Source organism: Astatotilapia calliptera, chromosome 12, assembly GCF_964374335.1.
Source record: "Astatotilapia calliptera chromosome 12, fAstCal68.1, whole genome shotgun sequence".
NCBI lineage: Eukaryota > Metazoa > Chordata > Actinopteri > Cichliformes > Cichlidae > Astatotilapia > Astatotilapia calliptera.
Window position 1 is genome coordinate 20034990 of NC_137433.1, and position 23153 is coordinate 20058142.

The 23153-nt window shown below is 41.7% G+C and overlaps 2 protein-coding genes across 3 annotated transcripts in view; one reads left to right on the forward strand and one right to left on the reverse strand.

The window, feature by feature from the left end:
- thbs4a (thrombospondin 4a) overlaps positions 1–3621 on the forward strand; it is a 17402-nt gene extending 13781 nt beyond the window's left edge. Inside the window, exons 14-23 of the mRNA XM_026188298.2 lie at positions 849–967; positions 1050–1102; positions 1186–1270; positions 1375–1471; positions 1560–1738; positions 1820–1868; positions 1953–2149; positions 2268–2440; positions 2528–2667; positions 2762–3621. Coding sequence (XP_026044083.1) covers positions 849–967; positions 1050–1102; positions 1186–1270; positions 1375–1471; positions 1560–1738; positions 1820–1868; positions 1953–2149; positions 2268–2440; positions 2528–2667; positions 2762–2817 — 1148 coding nt within the window. The 3' untranslated portion in view covers positions 2818–3621. The remainder of the gene's footprint in view (positions 1–848; positions 968–1049; positions 1103–1185; positions 1271–1374; positions 1472–1559; positions 1739–1819; positions 1869–1952; positions 2150–2267; positions 2441–2527; positions 2668–2761) is intronic.
- On the reverse strand, positions 3173–23041 carry serinc5 (serine incorporator 5). 2 transcript variants are annotated; one of them, XM_080309164.1, is made up of 12 exons: positions 22200–23041; positions 14321–14488; positions 10273–10451; positions 9966–10048; positions 9584–9677; positions 8427–8638; positions 7813–7905; positions 6732–6858; positions 6194–6263; positions 5983–6019; positions 5456–5597; positions 3173–4953 (listed from the first exon to the last, which is right to left on the reverse strand). In XM_080309164.1, the coding sequence occupies exons 1-12, from the start codon at positions 22224–22226 to the stop codon at positions 4809–4811; spliced, it is 1377 nt and encodes a 458-aa protein (XP_080165290.1). In that variant the 5' UTR covers positions 22227–23041; the 3' UTR covers positions 3173–4808. The 2 variants fall into 2 exon arrangements, with proteins under 2 accessions (XP_080165290.1, XP_026044090.1); XM_026188305.2 differs by having other exon boundaries at positions 5456–5600; positions 22200–23031.
- Positions 23042–23153: the final 112 nt, after the last annotated feature.

Genomic DNA, 23153 nt, shown 5'->3' on the forward strand with positions numbered 1-23153 from the left:
TCACCGAGTGTCAATGAAATCACTTCTGCAAATAGGTTGAGTGGTCATCATAGTAAAAAGTGTAAAAAACTGACTGTTAGTGACTTTATTGCATAAATTAACCATGACTAATCGGGGGACATAATGTGAAAACAAACAAACATGAAAAAGTAATTGAACCTTTTTTAAAGGTTATCAGGTTACACAGCATGTCTGGATCAGCGTGTCCAGACAGGATGCAGACAGAGACATTTTTGTTGCTTCAACTGGACTGACCTGTGCTTTATCTTTCCAAAACATCCTCCTGGTCTGTTTCTAACCCACATCCTCTACCAGTTAGGTCACTTTTTGAAAAACAACTTTTGTGTAATTTTAAAAAAACAAACAAAAAAAACAGTGTTGAATGTAAAAATGTTCCAACTGGAATTGTAAGCCTGTTTTCAAAAACCTTTCTCACATACCTCATTTGATTGGCCTTTCAGGTGACCTTTCATTTGCGCCACTGGAAACACAGTTTATTAGCACTGTGTTCCCACATGCAGGCATTTACGCATGTTGCATGTTTAGACTCTGTTTGGTGGACGCTTTTTGCTCAGTTTGGCAGTGCTCCGAGCCTCTTGATCGTTTGGTTTGGTCTTTAACTCCAAGGCTGGATTGCTGAGTGCTTGGTCATGTCTGTCTCCTCACTAAAAGCATTTTTCCACAGTCGGCCTCCGCCAGGCATCGAAGGCCACTGGAAACTATTTCACCTTCGTCTTAAACAAACACTGCCATCTGTTGATGTGTTTGACTGTGCTGAAGTCTGCATTCTGTCAATGTTCTTTTGTTTTGTTTTGTTTTACACATATCCTGATACTTTCTGTCCTCAGGCTTGAAAAATATTCTCGACAACTGCCCACGAGTCCCCAACCTAGACCAGAGAGACAGAGACAGTGATGGGGTGGGAGACGCCTGTGACAGCTGTCCTAATATGGCCAACCCCAACCAGGTAACAAACCACACAAGGGCATGAAACCGATTCATCAGCTGTGACACATCTGACCACCAGTGTTTGTTTTGTCTACCCTCAGTCTGACTCAGATGATGACCTTGTAGGAGATACCTGTGATGATAATATAGACAGGTAAAGCCCACATCATGATCTATGGCGTAAAAGTCTACAAACATCTGTCAGACCTTTGATTTTCCCTACCTCGTCTTTGTCAGTGACGGTGACGGCCACCAGAACACAAAGGATAATTGTCCCACAGTCATCAACTCCGATCAGCTGGACACGGACAAAGATGGAATGGTGTTTATCTCTTCTTTCAGTTTCATTCATTCAATCCAGCAGCAGTTCATCCTATATAGTCCTCAATTATCCACCAATTTGTTGTGGTTTTTTTTTCTTGTTAGGGAGATAAATGTGACGATGACGACGATAACGACGGCATACTGGACGAAGACGACAACTGCAGACTAGTTGCCAATCCAGACCAAAAGGACTCTGATAGTTAGTATCTTTTCTGTGTTGTGCTTGGATTTGCAGGAGCGAGCGCAGCGCGAATTACTGTTTTCTAAGCGGCGTCGCTGTATTTCAGACAACAGACGCGGAGACGTGTGCGAAGGAGACTTTGACAAAGACGACGTCATCGACAGAATTGATCACTGCCCAGAGAACGCTGAGATCACCCTGACCGACTTCAGAGCCTATCAAACCGTGGTGCTGGACCCAGAGGGCGAGTCTCAGATCGACCCCAACTGGGTAGTTCTCAACCAGGTAAAAATGATAACATCACCTCAGTTTCAGAGACATCGATAACAGTTTTTCTTCAGCTTCACACTAATTTTTTCCTGACAGGGCATGGAGATAGTGCAGACCATGAACTCTGACCCTGGGCTTGCTGTAGGTTAGTATACTATCACACACCCATTCATAATTCCCTTACCTAAACTTAATCAGCGCTGATCTGCGTTTCGTGTTCAATTTGCAGGCTACACAGCTTTCAGTGGCGTTGACTTTGAGGGAACTTTCCACGTGAACACAGTGACAGATGACGACTACGCTGGCTTCATTTTTGGCTACCAGGACTCCTCTTCCTTCTACGTAGTGATGTGGAAACAAACAGAACAAACCTACTGGCAGGCCGCGCCCTTCAGAGCCGTTGCTGAGCCGGGAATACAGCTCAAGGTGTTGAGGATTAACACTTTCCACCATAAAGACCTCCACTGTACCGTTTAAAAGAGTATATATCAGTAAAGATTTGGTTTGATGAATTTATGTCTGATCTTTGTTTTTTAATCTCCAGGTGGTGAAATCAAAGACAGGTCCTGGTGAATATCTGAGGAACTCCCTTTGGCACACAGGACACACCGTTGACCAGGTGCGTCTACTGTGGAAGGATCCCAGGAACGTCGGCTGGAAAGACAAGGTTTCCTACCGCTGGTTCCTCCAGCACAGGCCGCAGGTTGGATACATCAGGTACAAACACATACACCTCGTCACGGACACGTCCACGTTCGCTCTGTGTGAACTGACTCAGTAGTTTCACTTTGTGTATGGAACTAGGGCTCGCTTCTTTGAGGGTTCAAATCTGGTGGCGGACACTGGTGTGATCATTGACACCAGTATGAGAGGCGGGCGCCTGGGCGTGTTCTGCTTCTCTCAGGAAAACATCATCTGGTCCAATTTGAAGTACCGGTGCAACGGTAAGCATCTGCAAGCATCGGAAGACAGTCGAGTCATCCATGTGAGATGTAGGTATGCTCATTTGATTTTTCTCTTTGTTTGCTTTTTCCACAGACACTATACCTGGTGACTACCAGGATGTGCTCAGAGCACAGAATGAAGAGCAGTAAGACACAGGATAAACAACTTAAGCCCTGCTGTAAACATAGATTAAAGGGGCAGAGCGGCAGTGCTCTGAGCAGAGAACTAAAGTCAGATTAATGTCAGAGGAAACATCATGGGCAGTTTTAGGGATTGCATTTAGAAGTTTTAGGAAAGCAAAACATTGGGCATTATATACTTAAATGCAATGTAACTGAAACAGTGCATTCACTTTGCAGTTTTTGTTTATATCTCTGAAATATCGCCTTCAGTTATCCAGTTTATGAATGCCCTGTACATCTTAAGTACAATAAAATACATAGCATTTTGCAAAATTCAAAGCATGTTCCCATTATTACAGTTAATAAATAAAGACACCCTGTGTTGTATCAATGGATGTTTTATTGAAAGAGTGCAAGCAATGCAAACTCCATGGCACCTACTTCGATTTATTTCAAGCATACAAGATGTTTCTGTGGTAGTATACAGCCTTCACAGTGGATCTTTTGATTCATTTTTTTAATATATCAAAGTTGCTCAGCACCACAAAATGTCTACATTCATACCAATAATTAAAAGGCAGGGGAAAAAAGTTATATAAAGCAAAAAAATTCAAACAAAAAGCTTTCACACATCTTGGATGGTTTTCCAAAATGTACGTAGAAATTATAAAAAAACAGAAAAAAAAAACATGTTAGGAATCCAATTAGACAAAAGAAAAGCAAGAACTGAAGGAATTAGATACAAAAAAGGATTTGCTTGTGTAATATATCTTGTATTTTTATACAATAAAAAAAACAGTTACATAATAAACACAGGAGACCCTCTGAAACAGGTATGTATGTAAATTCGGCAGTAAACTCAACATCCAGTGTTGAATAACTTGCTGATAAAAGCGGTCGTGCTACTTTATTCTGACCACAATGATAAAATGGACGCATGTAACAAAGACGAGGCAGAAAGCACTTATAACTGTACAGAAAACAGCTGGTTTAAGTGTCTATGTATGCATGCAAATATATAATGCTTTCAGTGAGATGTTTCTCTGTAACAGATTAGTAAAGAAATTAGTAAACTAAGTATTTTCTGGTTTTCTGACATCTACCTTTGGCAAATGTTTCTCATCTGTGTCACTGCAGCTCTTTGAGAGAGGTGGCGCTCCGCTAACGTCACTCTTGCATTAGTCAGGTTGATTTTTTTTAAGAGTGCTGCCGTGTACAACAGCGACGATGACTGGAAACCTTTCAATGACATGAAATTTTCCTAAGAAAAGATCTGGCTCAAAGGGAGCACTGACATATTAAAACCTTAAACATTTTGCTTTGAATCTAAGTGGAAACTTCACAACACAGAGTGTCTAATATTAAAAAGAGCTGTTGCATAGAAAACCTCTACAAAAGGGCACAATATAACAAAGCGTCAACATGTACAGCTTAAACACGAGCCTGAGAGATGAGTTCAACAGAGTCAGGGACAAATCTAATTCAGTTCACACCGTATTCCTTTTTTGATTCCTTAAGACACATTTAAATAAATACAATATCTTCTGTAACATCTTAAACTTGAAATAAATATGTCCCAAAACCTTGATACAACTTTGTGATCTGACTGTACAGAACTAAAATGCCTGGGTGAGCGTGAAAGCAAGAGAGACACATAAAGAAACACACTTTCAGGTCTGAAGTCATCTTTAGGGGTTGAATGATTCCCAATGTAACTCAAATCCCATGATTCTTCATCTAGTTTCAAACCTGTAAGCCATAGAAAACTTTGTGTGTCAGTGGTGCTAAAAGAAATAATAATAATAATACAAAAAATCACCATCAAGGTATTAACAGCTTAACATTGTAAAACAAAGTAAACACTAGCATATAAAATAAAAGGCAACAGATAATCCTCCATTTCAAACACTGAGGGTAGTGTAGGGTTGTGTTTCAAGGTATGGGAGGTCTGTGGTAGTCTCTTGGCCCAGAGTGTAAGCTTCTACCCGGCCACATCCAGACCACAAGTGATGTTATAACTAGGCCACAAAGCGCTTTGGGCAGACGATGGGGGCGACGAGGGTCCACATGTAGAGGATGAGACACACCCAACAGGAGGCCATCTTGACCCAGAACACTGACCAGCTCCCGTCCAAAAGCTTCTCAATCTTGTGGTTGTCGTAGCTGCAAGAGACACGCGGTAAGAGAACTGAGCAAACACGCACACTCTGGTTCCTCTCTTCAAGACAGAGCTGATGAGGTGCATTAAAGGCAGTGTAAACACAAAAACCTGAGGACTCAGTGCACTAAAATAAAAAGGCAAAAAGAGAGCACTGATGCTTTGATGAAGGCCACGAGACCAAAACGGGCAGAATAAACAGATGAATATACTAAGTGCATCCTCTTCAGAGATTAATAAAGAGGACAGCTTTGCAAGTCTAAAAAAAAAACACCCCTCAAAAAGCCCAGTCAAATAAAGATATGCAGCAGAAAAAGGAAACCAAACAGACACATAGCAGACATAAGAAATGTTTCAGTGGCAAAGTGAAGCTTTGATTCCAATATTTTTCAGAGGTCTGCTGTCAAAGTGACAGAAACATCTACAGAAACACTTCAGTTCAGTAATTATGTTGCTAAATGTGTGAAGATGTCTGTTTTGAGGTTAGTATGTATGGGAATCACTTACTGAAACCAGTTGGTGGCGGTCATCATGACATAGAGGGAGCCAAGGAAGAAGACAAAGTGAAAGAAGGCGTAGCTGTAGATGGTTCCCTCTCTCTCATCATACACCACATTCTGGCCTGAACCCGTCTGCTCCTCATCGTATTCTTCTGAAAAGCAGTGCAGTTGGGTCAGGGACACATTTAATGTGTAAAAATGTCAGTTAAAAGGGTGGTACTTTTCTCGTGGCTGTTTCTCAACACTGCAACTTTATTTCCAGCAGGTGGCAGTGTTAGCCTGCCCACAATCCCACTTACCCCGATCTTGTTTTACAGTGTAATACTAACCTAGTAACAGTGACATCATCTACGCTTGCTGACCAATGTTTTCTCACCGTACTCAGTCTGGCTGAGGAATAGCAATACCCCGTGTGTGTGCAAACACCATGGCTGAGTCTATACGTGTACAGACAGACAGGCCAAAGAGAGGCTGCTGCCAGGCAAAGAAAGAAAGATGTTGGAGAAGGAGGAGGGATTATTTGACTTTCCTCACCTGTGTCATCTCCAAAGCAGAAACAGCAGCGAGCTCTCTGTAAGGTAAAGGAAACATTCAGGTTACCACTGAGCTGGGATTAAATATATGAGAGATGTGTATCCTGGGCTTAATTTGTTCCATTTACTAAGGGCATCTAATGCCTGGTAGGTATGCATTTAACCAGTCTGCACATTTAATTAACCCACACACGGTAAGGCTGTGCATTTACCTCTGTCTCCGGCTCAGTGTTCCTACACACTCTGAGCGCTGCTGAGCTTCGTCGAGTGGTGGACGTCAAGCTAGAGGTAGAGTGGACAAAGAGAAAGAAAAGAGAGAGATGAAAGGAAGCAAGACTGTAATTCCGTCACTCTGCATTCCCCCCAGTAATTTGCAGTTTGAGATTGCTGCAGAGTCCAATTTCCTTCTATTCGGGGAATGGCCACAAGAGACAGGATGCCTCCACTTGATGGAAAACATATGTGAACAAAAGCAAAGAGTCATAGTTCTTGTCTCGCTCAGCCATAGCCAATCACGTGCTGCCTCTTCAGAGTCACAGCCAATCCAAACTAGCCTGTCTGTGTCCCCACAGCTTACCATGAAGTAAATTATATTCCACATCACCTGTAGCAGAAGTGCTATTAAAAGGTTTGGACTGTAATATCTCTATATGATCAAATCAATGAAATAACAAACCACAAGTATTAAAGAGAAAATGTGCATCTGTGCTCGTTAGCAAAAAAGAGAGGCAGGAATTGTGTATGTCTTACCAAGAGTAAAGGACACAGCCAAACAGGATGACGGTTCCCAGTCCAGTGACAATCTTTTTGTCGCTTTCTGTCCCAGAGTTGAAGGGGAACACACATACGGTAGTGTTCACACCATCGATTACCACCACTAGACAGACAGAAATATGCAGACAGAGACAGATGATTGAAGAGTTGAAAGAAATAGCAGGGAGTACAACTGTTTGATGGAGTTCTTTGGAATTGGAGTATTATAGGGAGTAAGGATATTGTGAAAAATGCAGCCTATGCTTGTGCTTGTGTGTGTGCGTTCTGGCACCATGTTAGCAGCAATGAAAAGGAAAAAAAAGAAGGAAAAATGGAAAGTTGGTCCAAAAACAACCGCCTTTCTAACAGTATGTAGGCTAACTGTTATGAGTAGGAGGCATGTCCTGACATTTACTTTGTGTCCTAACATGTCCAAACATTTACAAGAACTTTTTTGCACATATTTATCTCAGTGTAGATTATCCATTATATATTAAATTGCAAATTCACAAACATCTATATACAGTTTAATTTGTGGTCACATAATCACTACTCCCTCTAAAACTCTCACCTAAACTTTGAGTTAAGCCTTTATCGCTTTTCCTGATGCATTTTTTTTAATTTATGAACATCATTTCATGCTGTAAAAATTAAGATCTGTAAAACAGTCACTACAAAAACAAAAAAAAACTGCATTTGCAAAGTTCACTGAAAGAAACAAAGGTGGTGGGCTTTGTGAACAACTTTGCTCTTGCTGGGCTGCACAGTTTCCATTTCACAGCATGTGCATATGTGCTTGTGGGAATCTCTTTTCCTGTTCATGGTTAATTGCTGCCATACTTAAGGGGAAAAAACCTCAAATTCTGCTGTAAACAAAGTTAAATGACTGTACATTAGGCAAACAGCTCTCCATGGAAGGATGGATGGGTGTATTGAACATGAGAAGGTGTTCATAAGAGCTTTGCAAATGCTAACTTTGTCAAAGCCTAACCTGTGACTTAACATAAATAATCAGTTTTTAAGCTGACACCCAATAATGTGATCACCAATGTGAAGATGCATTATTGTGCATACTCACTTTCTTTTGGCTTGCTGGAAAAGGCTGAGAAGGTGAGGTACATGACATAGACAGTGATGACTCCTGGCTGCAAAAGTCCTGAGTTGGGCTGCACTGCAGGGACACAAATGTGGGAATTTTCATTCAAATATTAATAATACTATAAGAACTTATTATTATTAAGTAAAAATGGTAAATGGCCTGTATTTGTATAGCGCTTTACTACTCCCTAAGGACCCCAAAGCACTTTACACATTCAGTCATCCACCCATTCACACACTGGCGATGGCAAGCTACATTGTAGCCAAAGCCACCCTGGGGCGCACTGACAGAGGCGAGGCTGCCGGACACTGGCGCCACCGGGCCCTCTGATCACCACCAGTAGGCGACGGGTGAAGTGTCCCGCCCAAGGACACAACGACCGAGACTGTCCAAGCCGGGGCTCGAACCAGCAACCTTCCGATTACAAGGCGAACTCCCAACTCTTGAGCCACAATCGTGTATTGTATTACAAACATCTTGCCACATGAAACTTCTAGGCTATACAACTATTAGCCCCACCTGAAATGCAAATTTGTGTATTTTAATTTAACTGAGTCAAATTCGATGCTGTGCCTGGTAGAACAGGTCCTTACGTTTCTGTATGAACGGGGAGATGGCCAGCAGGGAGACGACGAGGCAGAGGCTGCCGTTGATGCCCAGAAAAATCTTATTGAGTAGACAAGCCTCGGGGTGAGTGTAGAAAATACCCATGAAGATTACGGCTCCGACTCCAACGCTGAACAGAACCAGAGTCACAAAGGCCAGTGCTGCGTACCACAGGCGGTTATACTTCACTCCTGAATACCTGCAAACAGAAAGAGCGAAAAGCTAAGAGAGGAAAAAAATCACATGCTTTTCCAGATCACCTTTGACTCAATTTTAGTTCTACCTGTGTGGGTCAGTGTTGGTTTTAGGGACTCATGAAACTGTCTGTGGGTACTTTATAATGGGTCAGTGGTGACAAAGTGTAAGTGGGGACGAGTAAAACAACATAAAGGGCCCTTCACATACACTCATGGCCCAATATGCAGAGTTTTTGTGATCTAAGTGTTAAGCGTTGTTGAATGATTACTAATAATTATAAATAACACCGAGTGTGAGCCGAGGTTATTATAGCTAACCAAAACTGAACTGAAAACAACAACTAGACTCTTGAAAAAAGTTAACTGAAGCCATTTTGGGAACATGGAAAAATAAAATAAAACAAAAATGTAGAGGAAGTTTATGAATTGTGTTAATTTAGTAAAAAATTGCATATAAACTGTTTTTGCATTCTCAGTAGATCTGTATTTCAAAATTCACTATAAACACTTATTACGAGGGACTTTTTGGACAAAAGTGACCCCGATCACACTGTGCAGGCATGAAATATGAACAGAATGGTGTAGGTTAAGTTAAGAAAAACAAAAAGGCACATAAAAGAATTCAACTAAAAGGGAAGAAGTGAATACAGCTTTGTGCCTTCTCACTGATTTTTCTTGATCTGAAAATCTGTTTTTATTGAGAGGTTGTGCTGGTTTTTAGAAACCAATCTGCTGGATTTTGTGTGTAGGAAGTAGGAAGTCCTAAACCATATACATCCTGTGAATCTAACACAGCACTGGCCTGCTGCCAGGCCTGCCCTCCACCCACCAAATCACACTTTCTGCATTTCTTAAAAGTCAAACAAAAAGCATTACAGTGGTCTTATTTCACACAGTGAACCAGGGACTGAAGAGGAAGGTGATGAGAGAAGAAATGTTGCTCTCACCAGTTTGCGTTCCATCTGTGTGCAAACTCCACCAACAGCATGAGCTGGATCAAGAGGAAAATGAACCCGCCAACGGCTCCTATGTAGCGCCAAACTGAGCCAAAATGAGAAGAGAAAGAGACAGAGACAATTGTTTAACTGATGACAAGAGCTACTTGCCAGGCAAGCTGTGCCAGTATTGAAATTGTGCTCCATAAATAGATAGAGTTACAGTGACATTTGTAAAAGTTTACTCAGGTCAGATGACACAGGAAGTTGTTTGTTACTTTACATACATTTACACAGCTCTATGTTAGGTTACCTTATGCACCACTTTACTTATTTAAGCTTTAAAAGAAAACTTTACAGTATTTAAGCCTCAAGCTGAGCGTTCAGCTTTTACCTTCCAGGAATGTTGACTCATTGGGGAGGAAGAAGCCTCCAGCGCAACACGCCACCAGCGCGATAAACTTCAGTAACCAGAATCTGAATCAAGACGGTGATAATGTTATAAAAAAGGGGAAAATGCAGATAAAATTACACCATAAAAACAATGATTACTGACAACTGAGACACAGCAGAATATTTAATGCAATAAATCCAAAAATAACAAATTTAACAAATCTCGTGTTGCCTTTACTCGTGACTCTTGTTCAATATTATGAATGCAGCTGCTTTTTTTGATAGAAGATTAAACAAATTCTTCTTACCCGTTATGTACGGCTGCCCGGCAGCCCGTGCTGTTGTTGACCCGTATAGTGAAGATACAGAAGAAGAAGAAGAAGCAGGCCATGCCAAAGCACACCTTGTACACAGCAGCGTATCCAACCAGAGTTTTGCAGTCTTCTCCTGCATTCACTGTCTGGCAAAACTCAGCGTAGAAGGGGATCTAATTGGAGGAAAAAAACCAACCCAAAACCCCCAAAATACTCAAATTAGATCATCATGTCATGTCAGTGAAAAGCAACCCACCTCTGCTCATGTTTGTCTAGTATGAGGCCTCGGTGAAAGGGCCCAATAGTGTCCATCTATTCTGAGCGTCACGCCCCTAAAGGAGCAGAAAGAGAGAACAGGCAGCAACAACAACCCCTCTTTCTCTCTGTGGAGCCCTCTTTCATCCTTCACTCTCTACAGCCTGTTAAAGGGGCCTTACAACTAACTGTCAGTGTACACAAACAAAGGACATGGATGAATAAATTAACCACCTTTTGTCAGCGAGTCAGAGGAAATGGGAAGAGGGGAGAACATAGACAGCACGAGCAAGAAAAACGTGGAGATTCCTCTTAAAATAAACTGCGAAAGACTTTTCAGAACTACAGTGAGCTGCGTAATACAAAACTGGAGTTAAGGTAGCAAAGATAAGGACCTTGCTGTGACATTCAACAGAAGACTGCGGCAGAGAGCCAACAGAAGGGACACACTTTGAATTCAATAACCGCCAGTCTCGATACGTCGTTCCCCTTCACCGGAACGAGCTGTGGGACGAGTACAAAACGTGCTTTTCAGGCAAACACTGCTTTTTGAGAGCGTTTCAAATCTTTACTTGGGGATAATAAATTGCTTAACTCGGCTTTACTAATTACTGGCAGAATCCTTGAAAGTTGGACACACGGGTGAGATGCCGGCGGATTGAGCTGTCATCACCTCATTGTGTTAGCAAAGTCCAGAGCCAGATCACAACGTAAGGCAAAAAGCCCATTTTTGGAGCTTTTGTCTCAGGTTAAGGACCATATTAGCATGTCCATGGTGTTGTGATTAAGGAGGGAAATGGGGCCGGCTGTTTCGGACTGCTGTAAATCTCTTGAGAAAAGACCGGCGCTCTCATACGCACAATGACTGCTCTCTTAGCTGGGACTTCCCACTGTGCTCGGTGTGTGACTGACAGTGTGTTTATGGGTGTGTGTGTGAGTCAGTAGGCTTTGTGTGGGGCTATCAGAGGCCATTTTGTGCCTTGGATGAGTCTTTTCCAGGGGCTCCATTCACAAAGAGACACACAGTAGGGAGTAGTTTTATTACTGCACTGTAGACACTGGCAGAAAGGAAGAAAAACTGCAGAAGAAGGAGACTGGTGAAAAAAAAAGAAGATCACCTACAAATATCACTTTGACTCAAGCAAGCCTGGCCAGTGCCATGGTAACACAGTCAGCTCAAGACATCTTTCCCAGAGATAGAAACATCATTATTTCCTGTTTATCCTGAGATCAATATAAAATGTGAGTCAGCGAGCGAGCAGTGTATCAGTGAACCAGGACATCACCTCTGAGACCTTGTTCCAGACTATATCTACACACTGTGTTGACAGTCTGACTCTCCCAGATGACAAGGATAACTATACTGTAGCAGACAACAGCTGTTATCGTGGCATTCCAGTTTAATGGGATTTTTTTTTTTTAGAAACAGTCACTGGAGGTCATCTTTCATTTCGTTCATTCAGAGAAGAAAGCAAAGGTTCACGAAAGAGTTTATCGTCTCCACTTCAAAGGCTTGATAGGCTCTTAAAACAAACAAAACCTACCAGCCAAGACTCGTGTCCTCAGAGCTGTGGCCTTGCTGCTGTGTAGATACACATATCTGTTAAAATAGCAGGATGTCTGTTTTGCCCATAGCAATGCTGTAAAATTTTAATTTTTCCTGTTAGCATCGGCGGTGTTAGCATAGAGGCTGCTGGCCTTGTTGTTTAGAGCAGACGGTGAACAAAATTGTTCAACCACATGACAAAATCTGGTTCAAAATGTTTTTGTTCTTGTTACACTTTCCGCTCAGTTCAGTTTCATTTTCAGGAGGTGAAAAGGTGTGAAGTAAGCTGGAAAAGAGTGTACAGACTAAAGAGTGAGGCGAAACTGTGTAAAAGGTCACAGTATTGAGGTTTTTATTCTTTTGTTTACCAGAGGCTGCGAGCTGACATTTCAAAAAGCGAGGGACAGAATTAAGACTTCAAAGACAGGAAAAAATCCTTACAGAGACAAAAAAAAGGCAGAAATAACACACACGGGACACAGCCATCAGGATGACATTTAACAATATCTTAAAGAAGACTCCACACCTATCGAGAAACACACACACTGTACAGCATATATGGGGGAAATGGTGAACGGGGACCAATTCACCATGTTCAACTGTTTCTATCTACTGAAGACCCAGGAGTCATAATCTATAATATAGTTTACATTACTGTAAATAAAAAAAAACTTACTTCAATTATTATTTCTTTTTTAGATATGCCATCCACTGAGCATGTCCTACTTAAGTCCTTTATTGATATATAATGTAATTACATTTTGGGGGTGGGGAGGGTTGTTGGCAAAACAAGGAGTGTGCATGCATTTTGAGAGAATGATGTGATATATGTACTGTTAAGGTTCAAAATATTGGGGATGGAGACAAGAGAAAAAACCACAATAACAACACTGGTCCGGCCGGGTTGAGTCAAACGATGATTTTAATGAACACACGCGTGGGAGATGGACACTGATGCAGACAGCCTCAAAATCTCAAAATGGTGGAGCATTGCTCAAACTTTTATAGCCTCTGGTGCCTCCACCTTATCATACAAAGCCTAAACATTCACATGCTTTCTCTCACACAGCGCCTAAGCTACGACCTTGGCTCCCTGTTTATCTGCTCCTGCTGAAATGGGGCAGAAAACTCCAGCACACTCTGTTCTCTTCTACTCAGACAAATTAGATTTCTTATAACTCAGCAGTATAATGCATCATAAAACAATATCATTCATTCACAACAAGTCAGCAGTTTAATGTAATGCAAATCAGTTTAACTAATGCAATCCGGTTGTTCAGTGATGACGCGACGAATCCTACTTCCGGGTCTAAAGTAGTCTGCGTTTAATATGGCTTTTATGTTGTTAACATGTTTAATGCTATGTATTTTCTTGTATTTGATCTCAAAAAGCTCCTAAAACAGTCAGTGATCCCTGTTGACCTCCCTCGGCTTTTATTACCGCTAATCATTTATTTAAGCTCAGTTTTTAAAACCTTAGGATGTAACTACAGCCCAGCCCATGCAGCAGTATATGAATGACTAACTTTGTATTGTAGATGAATTATCTCAGTTGTTCTCCTGGCTGAAGTTTGGTCCTTTTACAGCATCCTGCCATGCGATTACATTTGTTTCTGACCACCGAGAAAACTCACGTTAACTTTTATCGAGTGGAAAAAAAGTTAGCTTGTTTATATTATGCTAACATAGCTATGTCGCTAGCGGTCACTAGCACATCATTATATACCAGCTAGCCAAACTTCAGTAACCCTACAAACGTCACTGCTGTTTAGTTTTCTGTCTTCATTTATGCTGGAAGTGATAAGTAAGCTGTATGTTTTAATTTGTTTCCAAAACCCCGCAGTCAGGACATGCTATATTGTATTTAGATAGAAGCTAGCGAGCTAACTCCCTGCTAACTTCTAACTCCGTTAAATGTCATAAATTCCGTTTTCATGGATGCCTGGATGTTAAACTCAATTGTTACACCTGGTAGAGCAGAACGCTGATCATTTTATTAAAGATGAAAGACTTTAGACAGTTTTTCAACTCTCAGTAATGCCACAGTGATCGTTTGATATATGGACCTGCAGCGGAGTTTAGGCCCAGACACGGCTAGTGACGTCAGACTGAACAACCGGATAGTTATCAGCTTCTTCTAATTCAGGAGAATAATGCAAACTAAAACTACATAATAATTCACAATCTTTAATTAGGGGTATAACATGGCATAAAATAATATTATAATCTAACAGTACTCACGTTCTCTTTCAGCGCTTGCTCCACAGTGGGCGACATCATGACAGCACAGAGGACGGTGACCAACAGGAAGTACAAGGCATACATGATTCGGGTCCCTGTGGATTGTTTGATCTTTGGGCAGCACTTACAGCAGCACGAGCAGGCCGCTGAGCCGCAGCAGCAGGCCAGCTGCATGCAGAGAACAAGGCAGAAAAGGTGGAAGAGAGAGGGGGACAACAACAACAACAACAACTTTATTATCACTCTTAAGCAGCTTCTCATACAGACGTTATGTGTTTTGTGGCGGAGCTGGGAAAACCAGGCGTCAGTGCAGTTATCTCTCTCAGCAGTTTCACTGGATAAAAGTAAACTGGTAGAAAAATATTCCCTGAAATCCACCACCCTGAGCATGCCCAATCTTGTCAGGTCTGGTTAGTACCTGGATAGGAGACTGCCCAGGAATACCTGCGTGCTAAAAGTATTCCTGGGCAAGAACCCAGAGTTGCTTCCGATCAATTTATTGGACTGTGTAAATATTACATAGAAAACGGTGCTAATGTGTTGTATAAAACTCTCAAGAGTACTCAATTCGAGCACAAAATTACTATACAGGAACCAGTCCATTTAACTACATTCTAACCTGGGATAAAAAGACATGGATGAAAAGACGTGCATGCCATGATATCTGCACACAGTATGAAATGTTTGATAGTTATAGGTCATATTTAATCCCATCACTTCAACTGATATAAAGTCAAATATCATATTATGAACATTTTAACACTCCACCCTTAGACTCTATTCAGTTATGGCAAACTGCATGCGAAAGAAATAATTGTTATCAGAATAACAGGACCAGGTCAGACTGACATGCAACATGCACACAGCAGAGATAACAAAATGATCTAAAACTAAAATTCTCAGCTTAAATCCTCTTAGTCAATGAACCGTACAAGGAACGTTAAAGGAGGTTTCCTGAGTTGTCTTCGTGAGATGCATTGCAAATCTTTTACTTTTAGTTGCAGTATCAGCAGTTTCAAATCTGTCTGGTCTGTGGGAAACCAAACAGTTTTGTTTGCTATTGCAGATGAGTTTCAGTGGTGTTGTGCAACCGTATTAGGGCAAACTTCATTGTATTAAAAAGCTTTCCATGCTTTACACTCAGCACTTAACTGAGTTTGTTTTCTACTGAACAGTGAATAACATAAAAAAAGGATCCCCATTCATGCTTCAGTCAGAGCCCTCTCTTTCCTTCACAGAAGAAACTTTTGAGGATTACAAGACAGTGACGGCAGTTGTCTGAACACACACACACACACACACACACACACACACACACACACACACACACACACACACACACACACACAGGCCTACTCTGTTTCTTCTGATAGGCGGTCATATAGGAGGAGGACAGTTACATAAAGGCGGGCCTTGTGTCCTTCAGGAAAGAAGAGGCTCTATAATTCTACAGCACTGGGTCTTTCTGTAGCCACCCCACCCTGCTTTTGTAAGCTTCCTACCCCTCACCATGCAGAATAAACTTCTATGGTGAGAAGCAAAACTTTGTTATGGGGAGCAGTCAGGTGTGGTGGCAGTGGCACCAAAGTTCTCACCATGCCTGACTGCTTCCCACAACAGAGTTTTAGTCGGGGTGGAGGGCTTGTACGCACCATTTCCATTTCTAAATTAATCCACTCTCCTCCTTTGGGACAGAGCAAAATCTTTCTTGAGCTATGAAATTAGCTCCTGTAATTATGGCATTAGGTGAAAGGCAGTAAATTATAAGCAAATGACAATAATGACGGTGGCATTTCTGTGGACTGGAACATCCAATGAAGGTTGCACACTGTCTAATGGCATTAGCTTATAGGCCAATGTGCCCACATTTAAAAAATTTTGCCTTAAAATTAAAAGATGAAAATATTTTTTATGTATACGTCTTTCTGCATCTGCATTTTAAAGCAGTGTGTCTTCCTGTATAACACCGGAAATGAGTGTTTATCTGATGCTATGTTGGTTAATATGTTTTCGTTTCCCTACAGACATGCTAATGCATCCTAGTGAGATCACGTCACTTTGTATTTTAGTCAAAACAGTGGCCTTATCTTACTGCTAGGAGTTTGTGTCCTATGTAAGTGTATAATATAGCTAGGGTGTACTGAGGTTACAAAGCAGCTCTGCAACACTGTCTGGTCTACAAGTAGCACCGTTTTAGTTTTACTGCCTCTCTACAGTATACATGTAAACACTGAATTGTTTGACTCTTTTGTAGGTGGTCAAAATGTACAAAAAATCCCCCAAAGCAAACAAACAAACAATCACATGCCAGCTTCAGTTCTGCAAAAATACCCATAAAGCTTCTGCTTTATGGGTATTTATATATTGTGTTTGATAGAATGAAAGCCAAACAGCGGAAGACCTGGAGCTAATGTTAGCACGTCTGTCGACGGTGTAAAAGAAGATGTAAAAGAATGAAGAATGATGATGAAACTTTTAGTAAGACATAGACAGCATCATCAACGTCTTCTTCAAGTATTTAGCTTGTTGGAAAAGTTGTTGCCAGAGAATCTGTCCTTTTTTCACTATGCTGGCTAACATTTTAAGTAAATAATAAAATGTTTCAACTAGTATGGACTTAGTGTGTAAGAGGAAGATTTTTTAATTGATCGTTTCAAAATGAATTAAACACTGAAAAAAGATACAGTTGATTGCTGAATCAAAGGTACCAGTACTGATATTGGCAGAAACGTGAAACGGCAAACAACAACAGCACAAAAGCAAAAGTGTCCTAAAACCGGTTGTACCACATAGAAGACATACAATGTCTTCATCGACAGCAAGCACTCCCTGCAAGCAGACAGGCCATCCCTGGACTGTCAATGTATCATGAACGTGCTACTTCTGCTGAACCATAAATTCTGCTTCAGGTGTGAAGATGTGTGTGACTTCATAATGGGGTGATATGGTACTATGAGGTCATTAGGATAAGATGGGCCCTGATTAATCAACACCTTGTACCTGAGGAGGAGGACTTTAAATTCAATTAACTGGGAGCCATTGAAGAGAGGTCAGTATAGGAGAAATATCAACCGTGTTGGTTTATTCAAGCATGAGAATAAGGATGAGCCTATAAACTTGGCAAATACTTCAAGCTAAAGGGAACACAGTTTATTCCCAGTTACAGTCCAGCGGTGTACATCTGTACACAGTTTACCAATGCTTGAGTATTGGCAAACTGTATCAAGACGTTTGAAACGCTGCCACAAAGGTCAAATGTGCTTATTTCTACTTTCATGCGTACACGGGCTTGCAGCCTTGAATCTAACCATGTGCCTCCCGGCCTCAACACACAGCTTAAGAGAATAAACGGTTTCCTCTTTCTCTGCTGCGCCCACGTCTTTCTCAATGGGTGATTAATTAGCCACAACAGACTGAAAGTAACCAAGAAAAAAACAGAACAATTTAGGTTGTGAGGGTGTTTAGATTTAATTAGTTAGGGGGTGTTTCACCAGCGGACTGCACGCAGCACGAGGGCCCAACGGTAAACTCTGCAGAGCTGACAGAGAGAGGGGGTGTCATGAGAAGGGGCAACGTCTCGAGGAATTCCACCACACACAGAGACAAAAGGGTATCCATGGAAACCAGCGTTGACCCTACCCACTCGATGAAGCACCCACCACCTCCTCCACTGCCCCACCAGGATATCGACAGGTGGTTGGCGGATCAGCAGTTTGCAGCCCTACTTAAATATCAACAGCAGTCCCCCATCTGTCCCATAGAGCGGCATACCATGACACATTAAAGATGACACATGGCTACTAGCAAAGCACTAGTCTGGTCTAGAGTTAAATTAAGCCTAGACTCTCACAACCCACACAAAAAACCTCACCACACTGTGATTGTGGGACTTTCACGTTTCCCTTTTTTGTGTCACCAGACTCTCTGTTTCATTATTTTAATCCTATTCCTTTCATCCTCCCCAACATGTTACTGGAAGATTTAGTGATGTCATTTCTTTTCTTCTTATTTTGTCCTCTTCGCCCTTTGTCTGTATTCTTCAGCTGTCCTTAACTATTTGTCACTGACCCCTCAGTGCTTCAGCTTTTCTAGAGGTGGTGGCAAAGACGATGTTGCCTTTCTTTTACACAAAGACATACTGACTCAGAATCCATCAAGACGGGGTGGATGGGACACAGCGGTGAGAATACACCTAGCAAAAAATCACATTTAAAATAGGGAAGCTGAATAAGTCTGAGTAATATTAGCTTCCTTGACAGGGAGTTTGGCCTAAAGATGGACACTTGCATAACAAACGCGACAGTCTTGCATTCCACCCAAAGACGATATCTGCGACGGCTGTAAGCTGTTTGATTTCATGAGGATTACATTCCTTTCACCCCTCTTTTATGCTCTGCTGCCTTTCATCCTTAAAGCGCCCACGATGAAAAGGACTGGAGCATCGTGCAAACAGGAAATGGAAAGGGTGGCCTAAATCAAACCCACCGGGGTAAACCCCACCGCACATAGCCACGCTTATGCAACACAAAGAGAAATGGGTCGTACACTATACTACTGTAAGGACCACAAAGGAGAATGAGGATTTCAGATACAGAGCCAGTTGACACCAGTCCTGACAGTGAGTAAACAAGTCCATCTGGCAGACTCTGGATTTCTAAAAGAATAAATGTATTCGGTATCTGTGTTTTGCTGTATAGATTTCAGATTGTGACTTTACGTTTATCAGCAGACGTGTCATGATGCACACCCAACAGCAAACTGGGAAAAACATACACACACACTGACAGGAATGACTCATGAAAACAGGCAAAAACATCCTGACTGGAACAATGTGGAGCGACAACGTCCCCGCAAGCTTAAACCTCATGTTGATTCGCTCATTCGTCACATCTTATGCACTATTTATTCCATGCCCTATTTTAGTTTGGTACACAAATCCTTACAGACTACACTGTAGCTGGCTGCTTTAAAAATCTTTGGGACTTTTTGCTGGTTAAAGCTTAATGATAGCGGCCACTGTTCAAAGCACATTGAATCATGAGAAGCCACTAGCTCTGACACACCCTGTTATCTCAAATTACAATGCTTTGTGTTGCAGGCGGGTTACGGGAAACCAGCAAACAAAATAAAATTTAGGGCAACAGAAGACAATGCAGGATCTTCCTCACATGTCCAGTTGGCCCAAGCTTCCAGACCAAGATCTACTCCCCTTTCCCTCATACTGTTGAGTGACAGCTCTACTATTGTCTATATAGCTAGGCAGCTGTATACACACAGCAAAAATGTATCACTCCACTGTTTCCTGTACACAAAGGGAGGTCTTTGCTCTCTCTCTCTTGGCAAATATACCCCCCTAGCTACAACCAACACAGAGAAACTTTAGTCCGGTGGAGAGAAAAGAAAAGAAAGTAACAAAAGAGACAAAAAAAAAAAAAGTGGTACAGCGAGGAGCAAAAATGAACAAATTCTAGCAGATGAAGGTGTTTGTCATGAAATAAGCAAAGGAACCAAACTAAACAAGAACAGGAAGATGGTCAAGATACAAGGCGGTATCACTTTTTTTTTTTGTTCACACGGGAGTCCGTTTCACTTCTCAGAATCAGTTGTGAGTTTCAAAACACAACCAGCTAATAATCAAGGATAAATTACAGAGACACAGACATATGTGATGAGGGGGAGGTTGAGAAAGAGACATTAACACTGGTTTGTGGCAATTCAGTGGGAAACAAAAGGGATGAAGGGCTGCTAGACATGTCCCGGTTTGGGAAAACAAGTTCCTGCTGCTCGCTGCTGACCACAGCAAAATTCCTGAGGGGAAGTTGAAAACAGCAGACATCTCTGATGTGTACACAGTTAGAGAGTAATTCTGATCATATGACAGAGCCAGAAATGTATTTTGGATAGGAGTGCTCCAGATGTTTGCAGGCAGAATTCACTAAGGCTGATTTTACAAGTCGAGTTTAAAAGGTAATCACCTACCCCCGCTGCTGCTTTACAGCTACTGTGTCATGACCCCATTTACGGATGGGTCAGCTCTGTTTGAATGAGCGGTGCTGGCTCTTCACAAACCACTTCCTCTGATTTTTCACCACTCCAACGAGGGCCTGAAGACTTCTTTATCAGTATGTTTGCAGAAAGTGACACTCCATCCTCTTGACTCTTGTACCCTGGTAAGGGTGACTGCTCCATGGCTGTGATGCGTAAAGACACCCACATGATTTCAGTGCTCTCACCACACTTTCAGCCAACACTTTGCAGCGCTCTGAACTCCACTCAACGCTGAGCTAAAGCCTTCAACCTGCCCTTGCCCCCATCGCAACATGGCATACATCTCTGATCCCACTGAGAAATTACAAGTGAGCTGCTCCCACGTCGTGCTTCCTGCTGCCTTCAGATCTCTCCCAAACAACAGCCACCCTTGTCTAATTTCAACCTTCAAGCCAGGGAGGAAATTAACAGACCACACACCAGTTTGTGCCACTCTGAACCTCAAGTGTGGCAAATATATTCACACGCACGAAGTTAAATGCAAGCATACACTTTAATAGAGATGGCAAGTAAACGGGGTGTCTGTGACAGGGATTAGCACACCACCAGCACAGCAAGACAAAACTGATCTTATTCTTTGCCCTTCATTTCCTCTTTAATCCCACTCTGTGAAAAGAGCAGGAAATAGAAGTGACCTCCCTCAGTTTAGGGATGTGCATATGTAATTAAATTCCTAGCCAGATCAGCTCAGCAGTGGTGACCCACTGGTCAGAGCCCAATCTGTAAGCTGTAGAAAACACGCTCAGCATGAAAGGAAACCTCTCTGACTCTGAACCACCACCCTTTTAAAGTATTTCTGTAGCTTCACGGCACTAGCACCTCTCATAAAAGTGATGCAAGCAAACAAATCAAATATCCACAAATGATTTAAAGCAGCAAAAGCAAGCAAATGTATTATAACCAATCAATAGCCCAAACAGTCACGCTACTGTTATTACAGGGCACAAAAAAACAAACTTAATTTAAACAAGAACATATGTGGCTTTAGGGGATTTGTTTGCTTTAAAATAACAATCCTTTAAACATCAAAAAGTAATCAAAAATCTGGTTGGCTTTCAATCCACACATTATGCAACCCAAAAGTACTGCTTTAGTGATGTATAATTACAAAAATAACAGATACAAAACAACTGTCCTTTAAAAAGCAACATAGCACATTTAAAACGGTGCCGAAACAGAAAAGAAACCAAGACAAAGACAGACTTATTGTTTTTGTTGGGTATATAGCTATGTTTACTTTTCAGCAGAGCCTTTCAGCACCTATATACGTAAATAACTGTAAATAGTTAGACCGAGCCACAGCTGGCTAGCCTCTTCTTTAGCTCCTTCATCTGTTTCAGTGTTTTAGGAGCTGGGGAATAAGATGTGCTTAAAAAAGAAGTGTAACTGTCCTCCACAGCACTCACTTAATCACAGCCATGGCTCGTTGTTGGCTGTACCCGTCAACACATTTCTGTATTAACGGCCACATTTCCCGTAGTTTTGCCTCGCTTTGCTTTGTCCTCTAACGGCTTTACAGTGAAGTTATCCAGTCAGCTCAATGAGGAGGAGGAGGAGGAGGAAGAATGGGGGTTATAATTAATTATTTCGCGCTGTTATTACATTAAAAGGCAGCTCAATAAGGCTGACGGGAATCACCGAGACTCGGGACAGAGGCTGGCTGGCTTTAGCCGACGGTAAACGGCGAGAGACGAGGACAAAAAACAGTAAACAATACGGGAAGGGTCAACGTTGAGCACGTCTCATTGTTACAGCGTTTCAAACCGCTGAAGAGCAACAAACACACACGCACTCACACAACAGTAAGTCAGGGTCGGCTATTGTTACTCACCTGCGCGATACAACAAGGAGTACACATGACGAGGGGGCAGAATAAATAAAATCCGTTTCAGAGTGAGGACAGCTCGGGGATTTCTCAGCCGCTTTCCTTCAAAATCAGCGACACACGGGGAACCAAAGCGCTTCTGCTCCGTCCACCCAGCCTTCCTGTCCCCCGCTCCTCTTCTGGTCTCTCCTCCCACTGACTGACTGACTGACTGCACATCACCGCCAAACAACAAGGCTCAGCGCAGAGCTGCACCGGCTCTGCCACAGAGAGCATCGGAGAGATGACTAAATAGGTTACGGTATATCACATTTACTGTCATTAAAAAAAAAAAAAAATCCTTATTGGCATTCTCAGATTACACGTTAGGCGTAACACAAAGCCACGTGCCACACAAGTTAGACCCCTGGCCTGAATGTTTAAAATATATGAAATAATATGGATTTTAAAATACTATCAGAAAGCTGTATTATAAGTAAAAAAACAAAACAAAAACAAAACCAAAACAAAACTCCAAACAAACAACAACAAAAACAAAAAACAAAAACAAAGGGGTCGGTGCAGGATTAAAAAATAAAATTATAAAAATTGTCAACAGCTATATCCAGACACAGGATGACCTGGATCTGATCCCTCCATGGCTCATTAATCATCAGCGCGGAGCTGTTAAGTACAGGTGGTATTCTGCTTATATTCACAATTAATTATTTCAATTGGGAGGAAATGTCTATCATTTAAGTCACCTGTGTTTTTAAGTACAACAAAAGATGGCAATGAGTCTGACATGCACACAAAGCCCGATGAATCCCTGCATAAAATATATTTCAAATGATATATAACCTATCAGAAATAAGGACATTTTAACATCACATAATATAATTTAATAGCCTATTTATCCCAGAATACTGAAATTATTTTGCCTCAAACATATTACTTTTTAGTCAATAGATGGGTAAAATG